The sequence below is a fragment of the Orycteropus afer genome, unplaced genomic scaffold (genome assembly GCF_000298275.1).
Source record: "Orycteropus afer afer isolate SDZICR_OR568_19922 unplaced genomic scaffold, OryAfe1.0 scaffold00067, whole genome shotgun sequence".
NCBI lineage: Eukaryota > Metazoa > Chordata > Mammalia > Tubulidentata > Orycteropodidae > Orycteropus > Orycteropus afer.
In genome coordinates this window covers 1,428,074-1,442,108 of record NW_006921654.1, presented here as the reverse complement: position 1 = coordinate 1,442,108, position 14,035 = coordinate 1,428,074, and the positions used below count along the sequence as shown (strand labels likewise).

Genomic DNA, 14,035 nt, shown 5'->3' with positions numbered 1-14,035 from the left:
AGCATTAAACAGGAAGAAAATCTACAGTATAGATACACAGGCAGTGTTGGTGGGCTTGCCTTCAAAAGTGGAGCAGGAGAAGATAGAGATGGGAGAACAGATTGCAAGCTAATATATCAGTGAAATCTGAGTGTGGTGGAAAAGCCAGATGGACCCTGGGATGCTTAAATACGCAAACATGAGTGAGACCAGGGCCTTGCCCTCAAGGAGGTTACTGGCTGGTGGAGAAGATAGACATTCAAACAGTTTCCAAGGACTGTGATAGGGTGTGATGATGGACTGTCGGGTGGTGCTGCTGTTAAGGTATTTGGCTGTTAATCAGGAAGGTCAACAGTTCAAACCCACCAGCCACTCTATAGGCAAAAGATGAGGCAATCTGTTTCTGTAAACATTTACATCCTTGGAAACCCTCTGGCGCAGTTCTACACTGTCCCATAGGGTCTACGAGTCCATCAACTTGATAGCATGGATTTGGTTTTTGGTTTATAGGGTGTGGAGGTCACTGGGCAGCACGAATGATTATGCATTCAACTACTTAGCAAAAGGTTGGCAGTTCAAGTCTACCCAGAGGTACCTTGGAAGAGCCTGACAATCTGCTTCCTTAGGGCCACAGCCTTGAAAACCCTTTGAAGTGCAGTTTTACTCTGTTCACATGGAGTCACCATGACTTGACAGCAACCAACAAAAACAACATTTTCAAAATCATGAAACCTTAAATCTCTTAAGACTCTTGGGATCCACTATATACATCGTTCTCATCTGTACATACAGAGTTTTCCTATTACCCTGAAAGAGTTATTGTCAGAGCTCCAGGGAAAATGGAGTAGGCCCAGGGGCAAGGAACCAAATAATGATTATTCTGCTGGTGATGGATAACAGTTTTCAAGTGTGTAAGAGTATGTTCTGAAGTAGATAGATCTACATTGTCTCTGAGATTTGAGCAGAGTGGGTAGGTTCAGGTCAGATGTGAAGAACATTTGTCCGTGCAAGGAGGGCACTATGATCTTCGTTGGTGTGCCTCATTCCCTTGCATTTGGCATGTTTTTGTTGAGTAATTAAAGCATATCTTATCTGCCAGGACTACTGCTCTGACCCTGAGGCTATGCACAGAATAGCTGGCTTGGCCTAGAATCTCTAGATCTTTAACAGTCTCAGGAGAGGGGCCCAAAAGGATGCCCTCATGGCTTGTCAGGTCAAGCAATGGGGAATCTCTAGGTTCAAAGGAGAGAAGGGCAGAGGAAGAGGAGTGACAAGCAAGGGCATCTCACAGGCTGTCGGGGAACTGCTTTGTTGTTAGTTCTCATGGAGTTGATTCCAACTCACGGAGCCCCTGTGGGTGCAGAGTACAGCTGCACTCTGTATGGTTGTCAAGATTTGACCTTTTGGAACCAGGTCATCAGGACTGACTTCCAAGGCACCTCTGGATGGATTTGAACCACCAACTTGTCAGATACTGGTTCAGTGCTTAGTCATTTGTGCCCACCACAGACTTCTAGGGTGACTGACTCCCTCACCCTGGGCCAATCCTCTCTCCTGCCTCCATGCTGCAAGCTGAATGCACGCATTCTTTGCTTCCTTTTTTTCAAGTTTTTAATGTACAGAGGTGATGCCCTGTGCTACCGTGTTGCTTTTCAACTTTCTCCTTTTAATGGATAATGAGGGTGGATTGTATGCAAGGTTGGCACACAGTGCAGCTTATTGAGGGATGTTTTCCCATCAGAATGTCCCCTTTTGGTGTCAGTTTGATGTGTCCCTCCATTGGGCTACATCATCATTGTAAACTACATTTTTTGCATTCCAAAACCAGTGCCATGGAGAAGGCCATGTTACCATGAACCTTTAGTTAGTACAGTGACAGAGTATAGAGGTGAAAACAGCCTGTGGTGAGGAATGCATGGTGTAGACGTGAAACTTCAAAACCTGAATTTATTTTTCCCACTAGTAGAAACACTACAATTTGTGCATGACATATACTATCATTAATGGCCCCATTTGCAAGTTTTTGCCTAAGTGCAGGGGAGAAATGGAACTAGTTACACGTTTGTGGGCAGCGATGAGAATATTGTATGTCAAGATAGAGAACCAAAGTGCTTGAAAATCATCCTTTCACATGTATTGCCTAGGACAGAAGAGAATGAACTATTTTCTTACTGCTGGATGATAAGTCCTCAGTCAAATTAGAATGACATTTTCAAGAATTTACTTTTCTCTCTTTGCCAATAAGTTAGTTTCTCTTCATTAGTCTCCTCTCAAAGAGGAGAGCTTCTAGAAAAAAATTCATACTTACTGAGCACCTCCAACAGATGGCTCTGTACTAAGTACCTTCAGGAATGGAATAAAATCTAACCTTAGAAATCATTAGTTTCATGGTTGAGAATAGAGAAGCTCAGAAATATTTGTCATTTTCCATCAAATCTGACACTTCCTTAGAAACATGTTCTTGCTGAATCTTTTCCTGGGATCACCCAGAAACTCAGTACTGTGTGTGTTCAGAGTGAGACATCCCACTGAAAGATGAGTGGGGAAAGCCCAGTCTGGTTCAAACAATTTGGACCAAAGCGAGTCTGTAGTCAAGTTTGCAAGGAGCCTAAAAGTGGGCAGTTTGAACCCACCCAATGGCTCTATGAGAAGACGACCTGGCAATCTGCTCCCGTAAAGATTACAGAGATTACAGGCTAGAAACCCTTTGAGGGCAGCTCTACTACACGTGCAAACGGACTCCACCGCACAAAACAACAACGGAGAGGGGGAAACTATTACTTTAGTTTCTTTCTTTCTTTTTTCCATTTGTTGAGTTTGTTTTTCATGAAGTTCCTGCCCATAGCAGCTTCATTTATTAGTGAGAGATCAATCAGGATGGACCACAAGAGAGGTCTAGATACCAAATCCTCTGAGATGCCCTTTCCAGAAGAAAACTCCTGCTCCCGTGGATGCTTGAGATGACGTGGATCTAAAAGAGAAATGTCTTCTGTTTTCTTTCTTCCCTTTATTTACTCAAGCAACAGAGACCCCCTCCGTGCCAAGCCCACTGGTTAGGCACATTCTCTACCCTCAAGGAGTGATGCTTCCATCAGCCCTGGAGGGTCTCAGTGCCAGTCTTGAGGTTTCGCTAGGATTCCACGGGCCTCTGGAAGCACAGTACAGAGGACAAGTGCTTGCTTTTGTTACATTATTCAGTTCCAGTAATAACCTCGAGGAAGAGGCTTGACAGCAACCGGTCCCCCCATTTTACAGATGAACAACTGAACAACTGAGGCTCCTAAGAGGGCTCCAAAGCACACAATCAGTATATACCCAATACCCAAGAGGAGGCCCTCAGTTCATTGTTTCCTACCTCTTACATAGATCTTAAAATCCACAAGTAAAATCTTCTGTTTTAATAGATCTTAAAATCCACAAGTAAAATCTTCTGTTTTGCTAGAAGAGTTTAAATCCACAAGTAAAATCTTCTGTTTTGCTAGAAGAGTTTAAGGGAACAACAAGGTCTTGAGGTTCCAGTGGATTGTAAATGGCCTGGTCATGCTTCTAGGTCATAGGATCAGTGCGTCTGTGAGGACTCAGTGATTCGGAAGCAGAAATGTTTGAATTCACATGCTGGTGGTGTGCTCAGATCCGCACTCCCATTCGCGTTTTGATTTTCCGTTACCTTCGTGTGTTAAGTCAGCTGGCTTGATCTCGTTCGTGCACACTGGAGAACAGATTTTAAATTATGGCATCTACAACTGAAAGAAAACAAAACGTTCGGTAATTTACTTCCCCTTGCACCATACCAACCAGTGAGGAGGCACTTGACAGCAAACCAGAAGAGGCTGGTGGTTCAAACCCACCAGCCACTCTTCGGAAGGAAGGTTGGGGAATCTACTTCCGTAGCGATAATGCCTCGGAAACCCAAGGAGGGGTCGCTATGAGTCAAGTGTGACTCGATGGCACATAACAACATGCACCATACCACTGTGGGTAACAGACTAGGACTCCACCAATAGATTAACTAAACACGGTGAAAGGCATGTGAACCTGTTCAGTGAAGATTTGTAAATAAGCACAAGCAAACCCGCATTTACCTTACTTACTCTGTCCCTATCAGAATTATCAATTTGAAGAGAGGCTTTGATTCTGTAGGAGGATGCTGTGGTTTGGGAGAGAGACAGATGCCAGCAATGCCTAGAAGCAAAATCTTTAATGTGGTAAGAAAATGTGAAATTGTTCATTACAGACTAGTAAGCACAAGTAAGCTGGTGCTTACTTTGCTTATTGGATAATCCAGCACTGATGCTGTGTATATCAGAGAGAGGTATATGTGACAAAGTATTTTGATGAATTTGGTTTTCTTACGTTTTGAACGTTCATTTATGTTCACAATGGCGATTGTGGCATTTCAGATCTTTAAAATGGTGGTATGTGCAGTGGTATCACTAGGGGGTTGCAGGAGTTCGTACTATACCCCCTGACACTGTCAGCGGGGCAACACCAAAATGATTGCAGGGTTTACATCAGTGGGTGGGCCAGCCTCACAGGAGGAGGGGCCACCATGGCAGTGGAGTCACTAGGGTTGGTGTCACCCATCCCCAGTGCAATAACCCATCACCACCACAGCCAACCCCTACCCCTACCACCACCCTAGAAATACCACTGGATAGATGCCACTTCTTAATGGAGAAAATTTTAACTGAACTCCAAACAATTTATAAGACAAAAACAATTAGCTTCTTTTGAAGTAATAGATCTGTAAAAAATTTTTAATCGCTAAATATAGAATAAATAGTATTGCCTAGGAAGGAGAGAATAATTAAGGAACTGAATTTCAGTTAACATTTCATTTGATGGGTGCATTTTATTTTTCCTTACTATTTTTCATGGTCTATATAATTTTCCCCATTTCTAAGGTGTACAAACTTCAAGATGTTGCAGTGAAAGGCTAGAGAATCGAAGGTTGGTTACAGGGCTGGCCACCCAGATACACACGTTACCTTCTGTGATACCTGGAACGTCTGCTCACCCCTCAGCAAGACTGAATCTACATTTTCTATGTCCTGTGTCTCACAGAGAAAATATTACTCTTGCTTTAATCTATAAGAATAAACCAAACTCGCTGCCATTGAGTTGGATCTGACTCATAGCAACCCCTCCTTGGGTTTTCTAGGCTGTATCGCTACAGAAGTAGATTGCCCAATTTTCCTTCCCAGGGGTGGCTGGTGGGTTTGAACCACCAGCCTTCTGGTGAGCAGACAAATGCCTCAATTTTTATTTGAAAATTCTAAAAGTTTTTTCCTACCACAGGTGCTAATTCATGGTACTATCAGTCTGTTTAAAGTCTACTAGCAGTTGAGCTCCCATGTGGGCCATAGCACTGAAGATGCTATAAATCACATACTGATTTTTACCTCACAATTGAAGGCAGACCATTCCTGACATCCCTGTGTGTATATATGTATGTGTGTATACACATGCACACTTAAAATGACACACACTAAAAATGTCTACTGCTTTTTATAATACCACAGGAGCTCTGGTAGTATAGTGGTTAAAACATTTGTCTACTAACCATAAGGTCACCCTTTGAACTCACCAGCCAGTCCTTGGGAGAAAGATGAGACAGTCTGCTTCCATAAAGATTTACAGCATTGGGAATTCTATGGGGCAGCTCCACTCTGTCCTAAAGGGTCCCTGTGAGTCAGAATTGACTCGACGGACTTGGGTTTGGGTATTTTGGTTTTATAATACCAATGTTTTCCCCAGAACAATAGAGCCAGGAAAAATATGTTTGGTGGGTGGAATTGTGCAGAAAAAATGGTGCAGTAGCATTTTGGAGCTATAGACTGTGGTGTATGAATACTGACCTCTGGAATTTTGGTTAAAACTTTACCTAAATACAGTTAAGCCATTTGCTCAATAAATAATTATTGCCTGCTGTGTGTTGGGCACTGGAGAAAGATAAATGCATCAGCTAAAACTCCCTGTTTGCAGGAAGCTCATAGTCTGATAGAGGTCAGAGTGGTGTCATGGGGCCAGACACCAGTAGGAGAGATCTACTGAAGGTTGCCCTGAAGTGACTTGTTACTTCAATGGTAAACCTTGACAAGTTCACCTTTCATGATAAGAGGAATAGTTACTTTGGGTAAGACAGCAGGGGATGAGGCACATGGAAGAGCATGGAGTGTTGGGGTGACAGAAGTCTAGTAGGCTAGACGGGTATATGTAGAAAGGGGCAGGATGTGAGCCTTGAGGGCAAGGCAAAGTCTGTTGTTAGCTGCCCTCAAGGCCATCTCTGATTCATGGCAACCCCATGCACAGTAAAGGATTGCTGCCCAGTGCAGCCATATCCCTGTGATCCATGGGGTTTTCGCTGGTTGTCTGGCGGAAGTAGATTGCCAGTCGGTCCTTCCTAGTCTGTAAATTCTGCTGAATCATTGCCACACACGAGCCTCCGCTCATGGATGGGTAGTGGCCAAGCATGAGGAGGTGCATGGAAGGTGCGCATTCCACCACTGAATCACCACTGCACCCACAGCAAAGTCAAGGTTAGGGAGAGGTCCAGCAGGCCACTTTGTCAAGGTGAAGCTATGTCATGCTGGCAACAGAAAAATCTTGAATCATTTTAAGCAGAGGGTATGATATGGTTGACTGGTGGGCCATATTTTTTGAGTTTCAAAGAAAGCTTAAAACTGCTTTTAGGTTTTGTTTTGATTTGCATCCCTCTGGTGGCCAGTGATCATGAGCATCTCTCCATGTATTTGCTGGCCACCTGAATATCCTCCTCGGTGAAATGTCAACTCCTTTGCTGTTGAGGCATTGGAGTTTTCTGTAAGTCTTAGAGATAAGTCCCTTGCCAGATATGTAATTATCAACAAGTATGATTTTGCTGCTGTCATTTTTGTTATGTGCTTTTTTTATGGTGTTGATTTCTTTGTTCCATATAATTTTCTGTGCTGAGCTCATTTTGTTTATGAATCATGTTTATCACTTCCTTCGCTGCTATTGTTTTAGTATTTGCTAAATATTGGTGCTGGTCCTCTTTTACTTTGATGTGAAGGTTTATCATTTTTCTTTGAGGTTACCCTGTGATTTATAGTGTTCTTCCCAAGTTTAGAACAGTCCATTCTATCTTGTAATTAGCTTAACTAACCTACCATCTAGAAGTTCAGTAATGACACAGTTTTTTCCCTCTTTTTGGTTTGTAGTTGTCCTCATTTGTCAATTGATGTCTCTGGTTCCCTGTTTACAATCTTGTAGGCTTATTGACTTTGGATACTTCCATAGCTGGGTTGGTTTCTGGGTTATACTGGGCAGTTGTTGCTTCTCTGTCCAAAGGACTCCCTTTAGCATCTCTTGTAAGGTTGGTCTGGTTTTAACAAATTCCCTTAATGTCTGCTTATCTAGAAATGTCCTAACTTCACCATCATATTTGAGGGACAGTTTTGCTGGGTACATAATTCTTGGTTGGAAATTTTTCTCTTTAAGGTTTTATATATATACCATCCCACTGTCTTCTCGCATGGTTTCTGCTGAGGAATCCGAGCTTAGTCTTATCAGTTGCCCCTTGTAGGGAACTTTTTATTTTTCCCATGCTGCTTTCAGGATTCTTTGGTTTTGGTGAATTTGGTGATGCTATGTCTTGGTGATTTTCTTTTGGGGTCTATCCTATTTGGGGTTCATTGGACTTCTTGAATAGATATATTCTCATTTTCCATCATACCAGGAAAATTCTCTTCCAACAAATCTTTGACAATTTTCTCTGGGGTTTTATTTGTCTCTTCTTGTTCTGGAATTGCTTTTACAGAATTGCCACACATGATGGTATAAGGGAACCTTAGGCTTCCTTCATTTTGTTTTGATCGTTTTTCTGATTGATTGCTTTCCAAAGAAGTATGGAGATATTTGTGTTCAATCTCCCTAATTCTGTCTTCCATTGATTCAATTCCACTCCTTTGCCCATTCAATGTCTTATCTATTTCTGAAAATTTACTGTTAATCTTCTGGATTTGTGTGTGTAGATTTTGTATCTTAATTTTTCATTTATTTTGTCCTTTTGTTCTTGTATTGTCTTTTGAAATTGTTCTGGGGTTTTTCTCTGTGTTTTCCTTAATGATCTGTTTCTCAATCCTTTGAAGATACCTACATATAATTCTTTTGAATTCCTTATCAGGGAGTTCCAATGCTGCATCTTCCTCAGGGATGTGTTTTGGGTCTGTATCCTGGTCTCTTGTTTCTTTGTGTCATTGTGATGCTCTGTTGTCTCTGAGGCATTATGACGTTTGTATTTATTGGTGATAGTATGTTGCAGTGATGTGCTCATGATTTTTGTTTTCTTTGGGTTTCATCTAAGTAAGCAGGATACTGTGCTCCTCTTTTCTAGTAGTTGGCAGCACTTACACACTCAACACCTGTCTCCTTTCCCATTGTCAGTCTTTCGTATGTCCCTGTTGTCCTTGGCCAATGGAACTTGTTCTTAGGCCTTGTTTGTGTTCGGATTTTTCCTCTAGTGGATGCCTAATCCACTTCTGTATACTCTCTTATACTCTCTTTCAAAGGTCAGAGCTCCAGGATTATCTTCTGTATCTCTGTCAATTGGCTTCCTTTTTCTTTGTTGAAGAGGGTCTGTGTACCTTGTCTGCCTATTCCTCTATCTTACCAGAAGTCCCGACATGGAATCTCTTACAAAAAACAAGCAAAACAACAAACTGGCCAAAGGCCAGTTCAGTTCAGTGCTATCAGTTACACTTATCATGTTGTGCAACCTTCACCACTAACTAATTCTTGCTGAATTTTCCATCATCATAAACACTTCTTCCTAGACTAGAAGGCACTGTGTAGGAGGAAGCTGTTTTCTTTTTAATGCCTCCCTAATGCCTCTCTTCACTTATATAGTTAATTATATCCTATAGCCACAGCCACATGGATTATGTGGTTGAAGTCCATACTTACTTGTAGTATTTGATTAAGGGAGCCGCACCCGGCAGAAAATGGTACTGTAAGCTTGCCAAGCTTGCCAATGAAGGCACCCTGCCCAAGAGAAAGGGACCGATTGCTGAGTTTTTCCCCAAAATGGAGAGAGATGATTCTGTGATCTGACTGCACCAAGTGACTGTGGCTTCTATAGATACTTGGATTAAAGAACAAGTGGGAAAGATTTGAGTTGTTAATCTTTGTGATGAGAAGCATGCCCTCAAGTCTGCCAAGCAGAATGCAGATATGCTAAGGCTATGATTCTGAATGGTCTTGCCTCTCCCAACAGATAACACTGCAGGGGTGTATGCCCGGCGCGGAGGTTTCAGTCGGCAGAAGCAGGATCTGTACCTCCTCCCCATCGTGATCAGTGATGGTGGCATCCCACCCATGAGCAGCACCAACACCCTCACCATCAAGGTCTGCGGTTGCGACGTGCACGGGGGGTTGCTGTCCTGCAACGCGGAGGCCTACATCCTGAATGCTGGCCTGAGCACTGGTGCGCTGATTGCCATCCTTGCCTGCATTGTCATCCTCCTGGGTAAGGCATCTCCTTGCTCACCTGAGGAAGGGTCTTCAACTAGAAGGCCCTCCTTGGGCCACATACGTTTCTCAAGTATAGACTGGTTACCAAGAACCATGCTGGATCATATGGATACCTGAGACAAGAAGGGATGCCTGCTTTCATGCATTTTAGAGTGGGGAAGGAGGCGGCCTGGAGGCCCAGTGGTTAAGTGCTCAGCTGCTAACCAAAAGGTAGCCAGTTCAAACTCACCACCCACTCCTTAAGAGAAAGATGTGCCAGTCTACTTCTGGAAAGTAGCCTTGGAAACCCTGCCCTGTGGGGTCACTGTGAGTTAGAATCAACTAGACAGCAATGAGTTTTGGGTCAGGAAGGAAACTGAACAGCACTACAGCACTTATAACAAAACCTAACCCTGCTGTCCTCGAGTCAGGTCTGCCTCATAGCGACCCCTCCTTGGGTTTCCAAGGCGATATCACTACAAAAGTAGATTGCCCAACCTTCCTTCCAGGGAGTGGCTGGTGGATTTGAACCACCAGCCTTCTGGTGAGCAGTCAGGTGCCTTAGGCACTAACAGTGGGGGTTATATAACAAACAAGTTGTTGGACATCACAGGGCTGAATAGCAGACCATCTGTTGAACATGGGATGGAGATAAGAGATGGCTTTCCAGCAGGGAATTTAAGTTCTAGAAACCTGATGTCTGGGCAGGGGTTTGCTCCAAAAGAGAAAGGAGAATGGCTAGGGATAGAAAGAATAACCCTGAGGCAGAAGAGAGTCAGCCTAACCAAAAGAAAGCCCTGACTTTTCTTCTTATCCCATGTGGTATCTATCTGTGTGCATATCTGTCTCAGCACTCTAGGACCCCAAACGTGTTTCCTGCATGTTCCAGCTGGGTCAGGGTGCCCATCTTCTAGACTTTCATCCCATCTGTGCTTTCACCTATAATCACAAACAGCATACCTCTGATGCTAATAAGACCTCCTACTCTGGTAACATAGTGCCTCAGGCACATGGCTGCTAACCAGAAGGCTGGTGGATCAAACCCACCAGCCACTCCTCGGAAGGAAGGTTGGGCAATCTACTTTCGTAGTGATACTGCCTGGGAAACCCAAGGAGGGGTCGCTGTGAGTCGGGTCTGACTCAATGGCACACAACTACTCTTGGACCTCAGGAACATTGATCATTTGTCCCAGCTATTCAGTAACATAGCCAGGATTCAAACCCAAGTATGTCTGACAGCAAAGTCATGAAAACAGATTCCATAGGAAAAAGTGACTAAGTTCAGGCCAACAAATATTTAAGCCTATAAGGGATAATGAGAATTGTGCATGATCTCTCTTTATCAAGAAAAAGACACAGGACAGACTGACTGGAGCAGAGCAGGGTCAGTGACCCCACGTGGTTGGGCACAGAGTAGAAAGAGCCTGACATTGCCCAAGAAGGGCTGAGACATCTTCCCTGAGGGAAGTGGCAGATGCTGAAAGACTCTTCTAGCTGGGAGAAGGGAGCTGGGATGGATGAATATTCCAAGCAGAGGAAACTGTGTGTGAAAGAGCCTGGAGAAATGAATAAAAATGAATAATAAAGTGCTGTTTTTGGTCCATGTGGTCCAGTCAGCTCGGATTCATCATGACCTCATGTCTCGGATTCATCATGACCTCATGTACGACAGAGCAAAACGGTGCCTAGTCCCGTGCCATCTTCATGAGGTGGGGGGTCGCATCAGGCAGTCTCAGTGACGTTTCCCTCGCTGTTGTCGACCCTCTACTTTACCAAGCATCATGTCCTTTTCTAGGGATTGGTCTTTTCTGATGATATATCCAAAGAAAGTTAATAAAAGTCTCACCACACGCACTTGTAAGGAGCATTCTGCTTGTACTGCTTCTAAGACTGATTGATTGGTTCATTCTCCTGGAAGCCCATTGTATAATCAATCAATGTTCTTTGCATCCATTCTTCTTCTGTTATCCTTTTTCATTGTCCAACTTTCATATGTATATGAGCCAGTAGAAAAGATCATGGCTTGGGTCAGGCACCCCTTAGTTGTCCAAGAAATATCTTTGCTTTTTAAAACTTTGAAAAAGACTTAGTTTATGTGATTAAGTGTTACGATGATATATGACAAAGGCCAGGTGGGCACAGGAAGCAAATGACTGTAGTACAGTCTGGGGTCAGGACAACTTCCATGATAACAAAGGCAAGTAAAGAAAGAGGAAGAAAAGCCCAGGAAAGAGTGCTGGTGAGGACAAGGACCTTGCTTGGTGAGCACTGGGAGCCACACGCAGGCCAGGGCTAGCCAGCCCTCATCCCCACATCTTAGAGTGAATGGTGAACCCAGTGGGGCTCTCAGTGTACTTGCTCGATTCAGCCACAGCCACTCTCTTCAGTTCTGCTGAGTGTGTGGGAGAAGCTTTTAATGGATAACACTGTAGAAGCCTCTGGCGTGAGGGGGGCAGAATCAATAAAGTACGTGGAGTCTGAGCTTTCTTTATAAATGACTCTGCTCACTCCTCCCAGATCCCCAAGCTTAATGGAATGGCCTCTCCCATGGAGAGATGGGATTGCTTCATCAGGGGTTTCAGCTGATGCTATTGTCCTGTGTTCAGAGAAGTGGGGGATTTGTCTCCCAGGAATTCTTGTAAACTTCCTCTACACTGTGGTCTAAAGAGAGGCCAACCAAATCTTGATAAGATTTCTTATTAAGGTAGAACGGGGTCATTGAATCCCCAGAAAAGGACATCATGCTTGGTAAAGAGCAAAAAAGAAGACGACCCTGAAAAACAAGGACTGATGCAGTGGCTGCACCAACAGGCTCAAACCGACCGACTGCTGTGAGAATGGAGCAGAACGGGGCAGCGTTTCATTCTGTTACTCAGAGGGCTGCTGTACGTCCGAACCAGCTGGCGGCCACTGAACGACAGAAAGGGTCACTGCTGGCCCCAGCCCTGTGGGAAAAAGCTAGGCACCACCTCCTGCAGAAAGTGAGGCTGGGTCTCTCTCTGTCCTCATTCATGCAGTGTGGACAGGCAGCTGCCCTCCTTTGCAGAAAGAACATTCTATAAGTCATTTTTACAAGACTGAAGACTAACATATCTGGAATCTTACTAATTCTTAAGAAAGCTGATCCTTGAAATAGTGTAAAAACTTCAGAATATTTCCAAGCTGCCTCGTTGTGGGATGGAATGTTTTCATGGCAGCATTTCCTAAGGGGGGGGCAGATGGAGGACCATCGTGCACATCTTTGGGGATTCCAGGTGAATCTCCCATTTTGTACTGTGTTGATGTTGTTATGTGCCTCCAAGGCAGTGTCACTACAGAAGTAGATTGCCCCATCTTCCTTCCAAGGAGTCGCTAGTGGGTTTGAACCGCCAGCCTTCTGGTTAGCAGTCAAGTGCCTTAGGCACTGTGCTACCAGAGCTCCCATATTGTACTATACCAGTTCTCATTCTGAGGCATTGGTACACCATGACTTGTGTTAAAGAATTCTCTGGGAAAAGAATCGAGGGACACTGGGCTTGCCCCATGCTTACTTACCTTCTTTCTCTTCTCCTGTAGTCATCGTGGTGCTGTTTGTGACCCTGAGAAGGCAAAAGAAAGAACCACTTATCGTCTTTGAAGAAGAAGATGTCCGTGAGAACATCATTACCTATGATGATGAAGGGGGTGGGGAGGAAGACACAGAGGCCTTTGACATCGCCACCCTCCAGAATCCTGATGGTATAAATGGATTCATTCCTCGCAAAGACATAAAACCTGAGTATCAGTACATGCCCAGACCTGGGCTCCGGCCAGCCCCCAACAGTGTGGACGTGGACGACTTCATCAACACGAGAATACAGGAGGCCGATAACGACCCAACGGCCCCTCCTTACGACTCCATCCAAATCTATGGTTACGAAGGAAGGGGCTCGGTGGCCGGGTCCCTGAGCTCCTTAGAGTCTGCCACCACAGATTCAGACTTGAACTATGACTATCTACAAAACTGGGGACCTCGTTTTAAGAAACTAGCAGACTTGTATGGTTCCAAAGACACTTTTGATGACGATTCTTAACAATAACGATACAAATTTGGCCTTAAGAACTGTGTCTGGCGTTCTGAAGACTCTAGAAGATAAGTAAACAGGTATTTTTTTAAAGCAAGGAAAGGCTCATTTGAAACAAGCAATGTTTTACAGAGAGGCTACATTTAATAAAACTGCACAGACATTAAAGTGGTAAATACTGTGAAGTACCTTTTCTCACAAAAAAGGCAAATATTGAAGTTGTTTATCAACTTCGCTAGAGAAAAACCACTTGGCATACAGAATATTTAAGGGAAGGAGAGAAGTCTGACGGTGAACTTTCCATGAAGGAAAATCGTGTATGTGTTACGAACATCTAAGTCTTTCTTCTTCTTCTTTTTTTTTTTTTTTTTAATTTGTCCAAGAAGCTTCCACACAATTAGAAAGGACAACAGTTCTGAGCTGTAATTTCGCCTTAAACTATGGACACTCTATACGTAGTGCATTTTTAAACTTGAAATATATACTATTCAGCCAGCTTAAACCCATACAATGTATGTACAATA

At 43.7% G+C, this 14,035-nt stretch overlaps 1 protein-coding gene across 1 annotated transcript in view; it reads left to right on the top strand.

Moving 5' to 3' along the window:
• The window catches only part of CDH11 (cadherin 11), a 60,269-nt gene extending 46,749 nt beyond the window's left edge, over positions 1–13,520 (top strand). The window contains exons 10-11 of the mRNA XM_007940216.2: positions 9,233–9,484; positions 13,024–13,520. Coding sequence (XP_007938407.1) covers positions 9,233–9,484; positions 13,024–13,520 — 749 coding nt within the window. The remainder of the gene's footprint in view (positions 1–9,232; positions 9,485–13,023) is intronic.
• Positions 13,521–14,035: the final 515 nt, after the last annotated feature.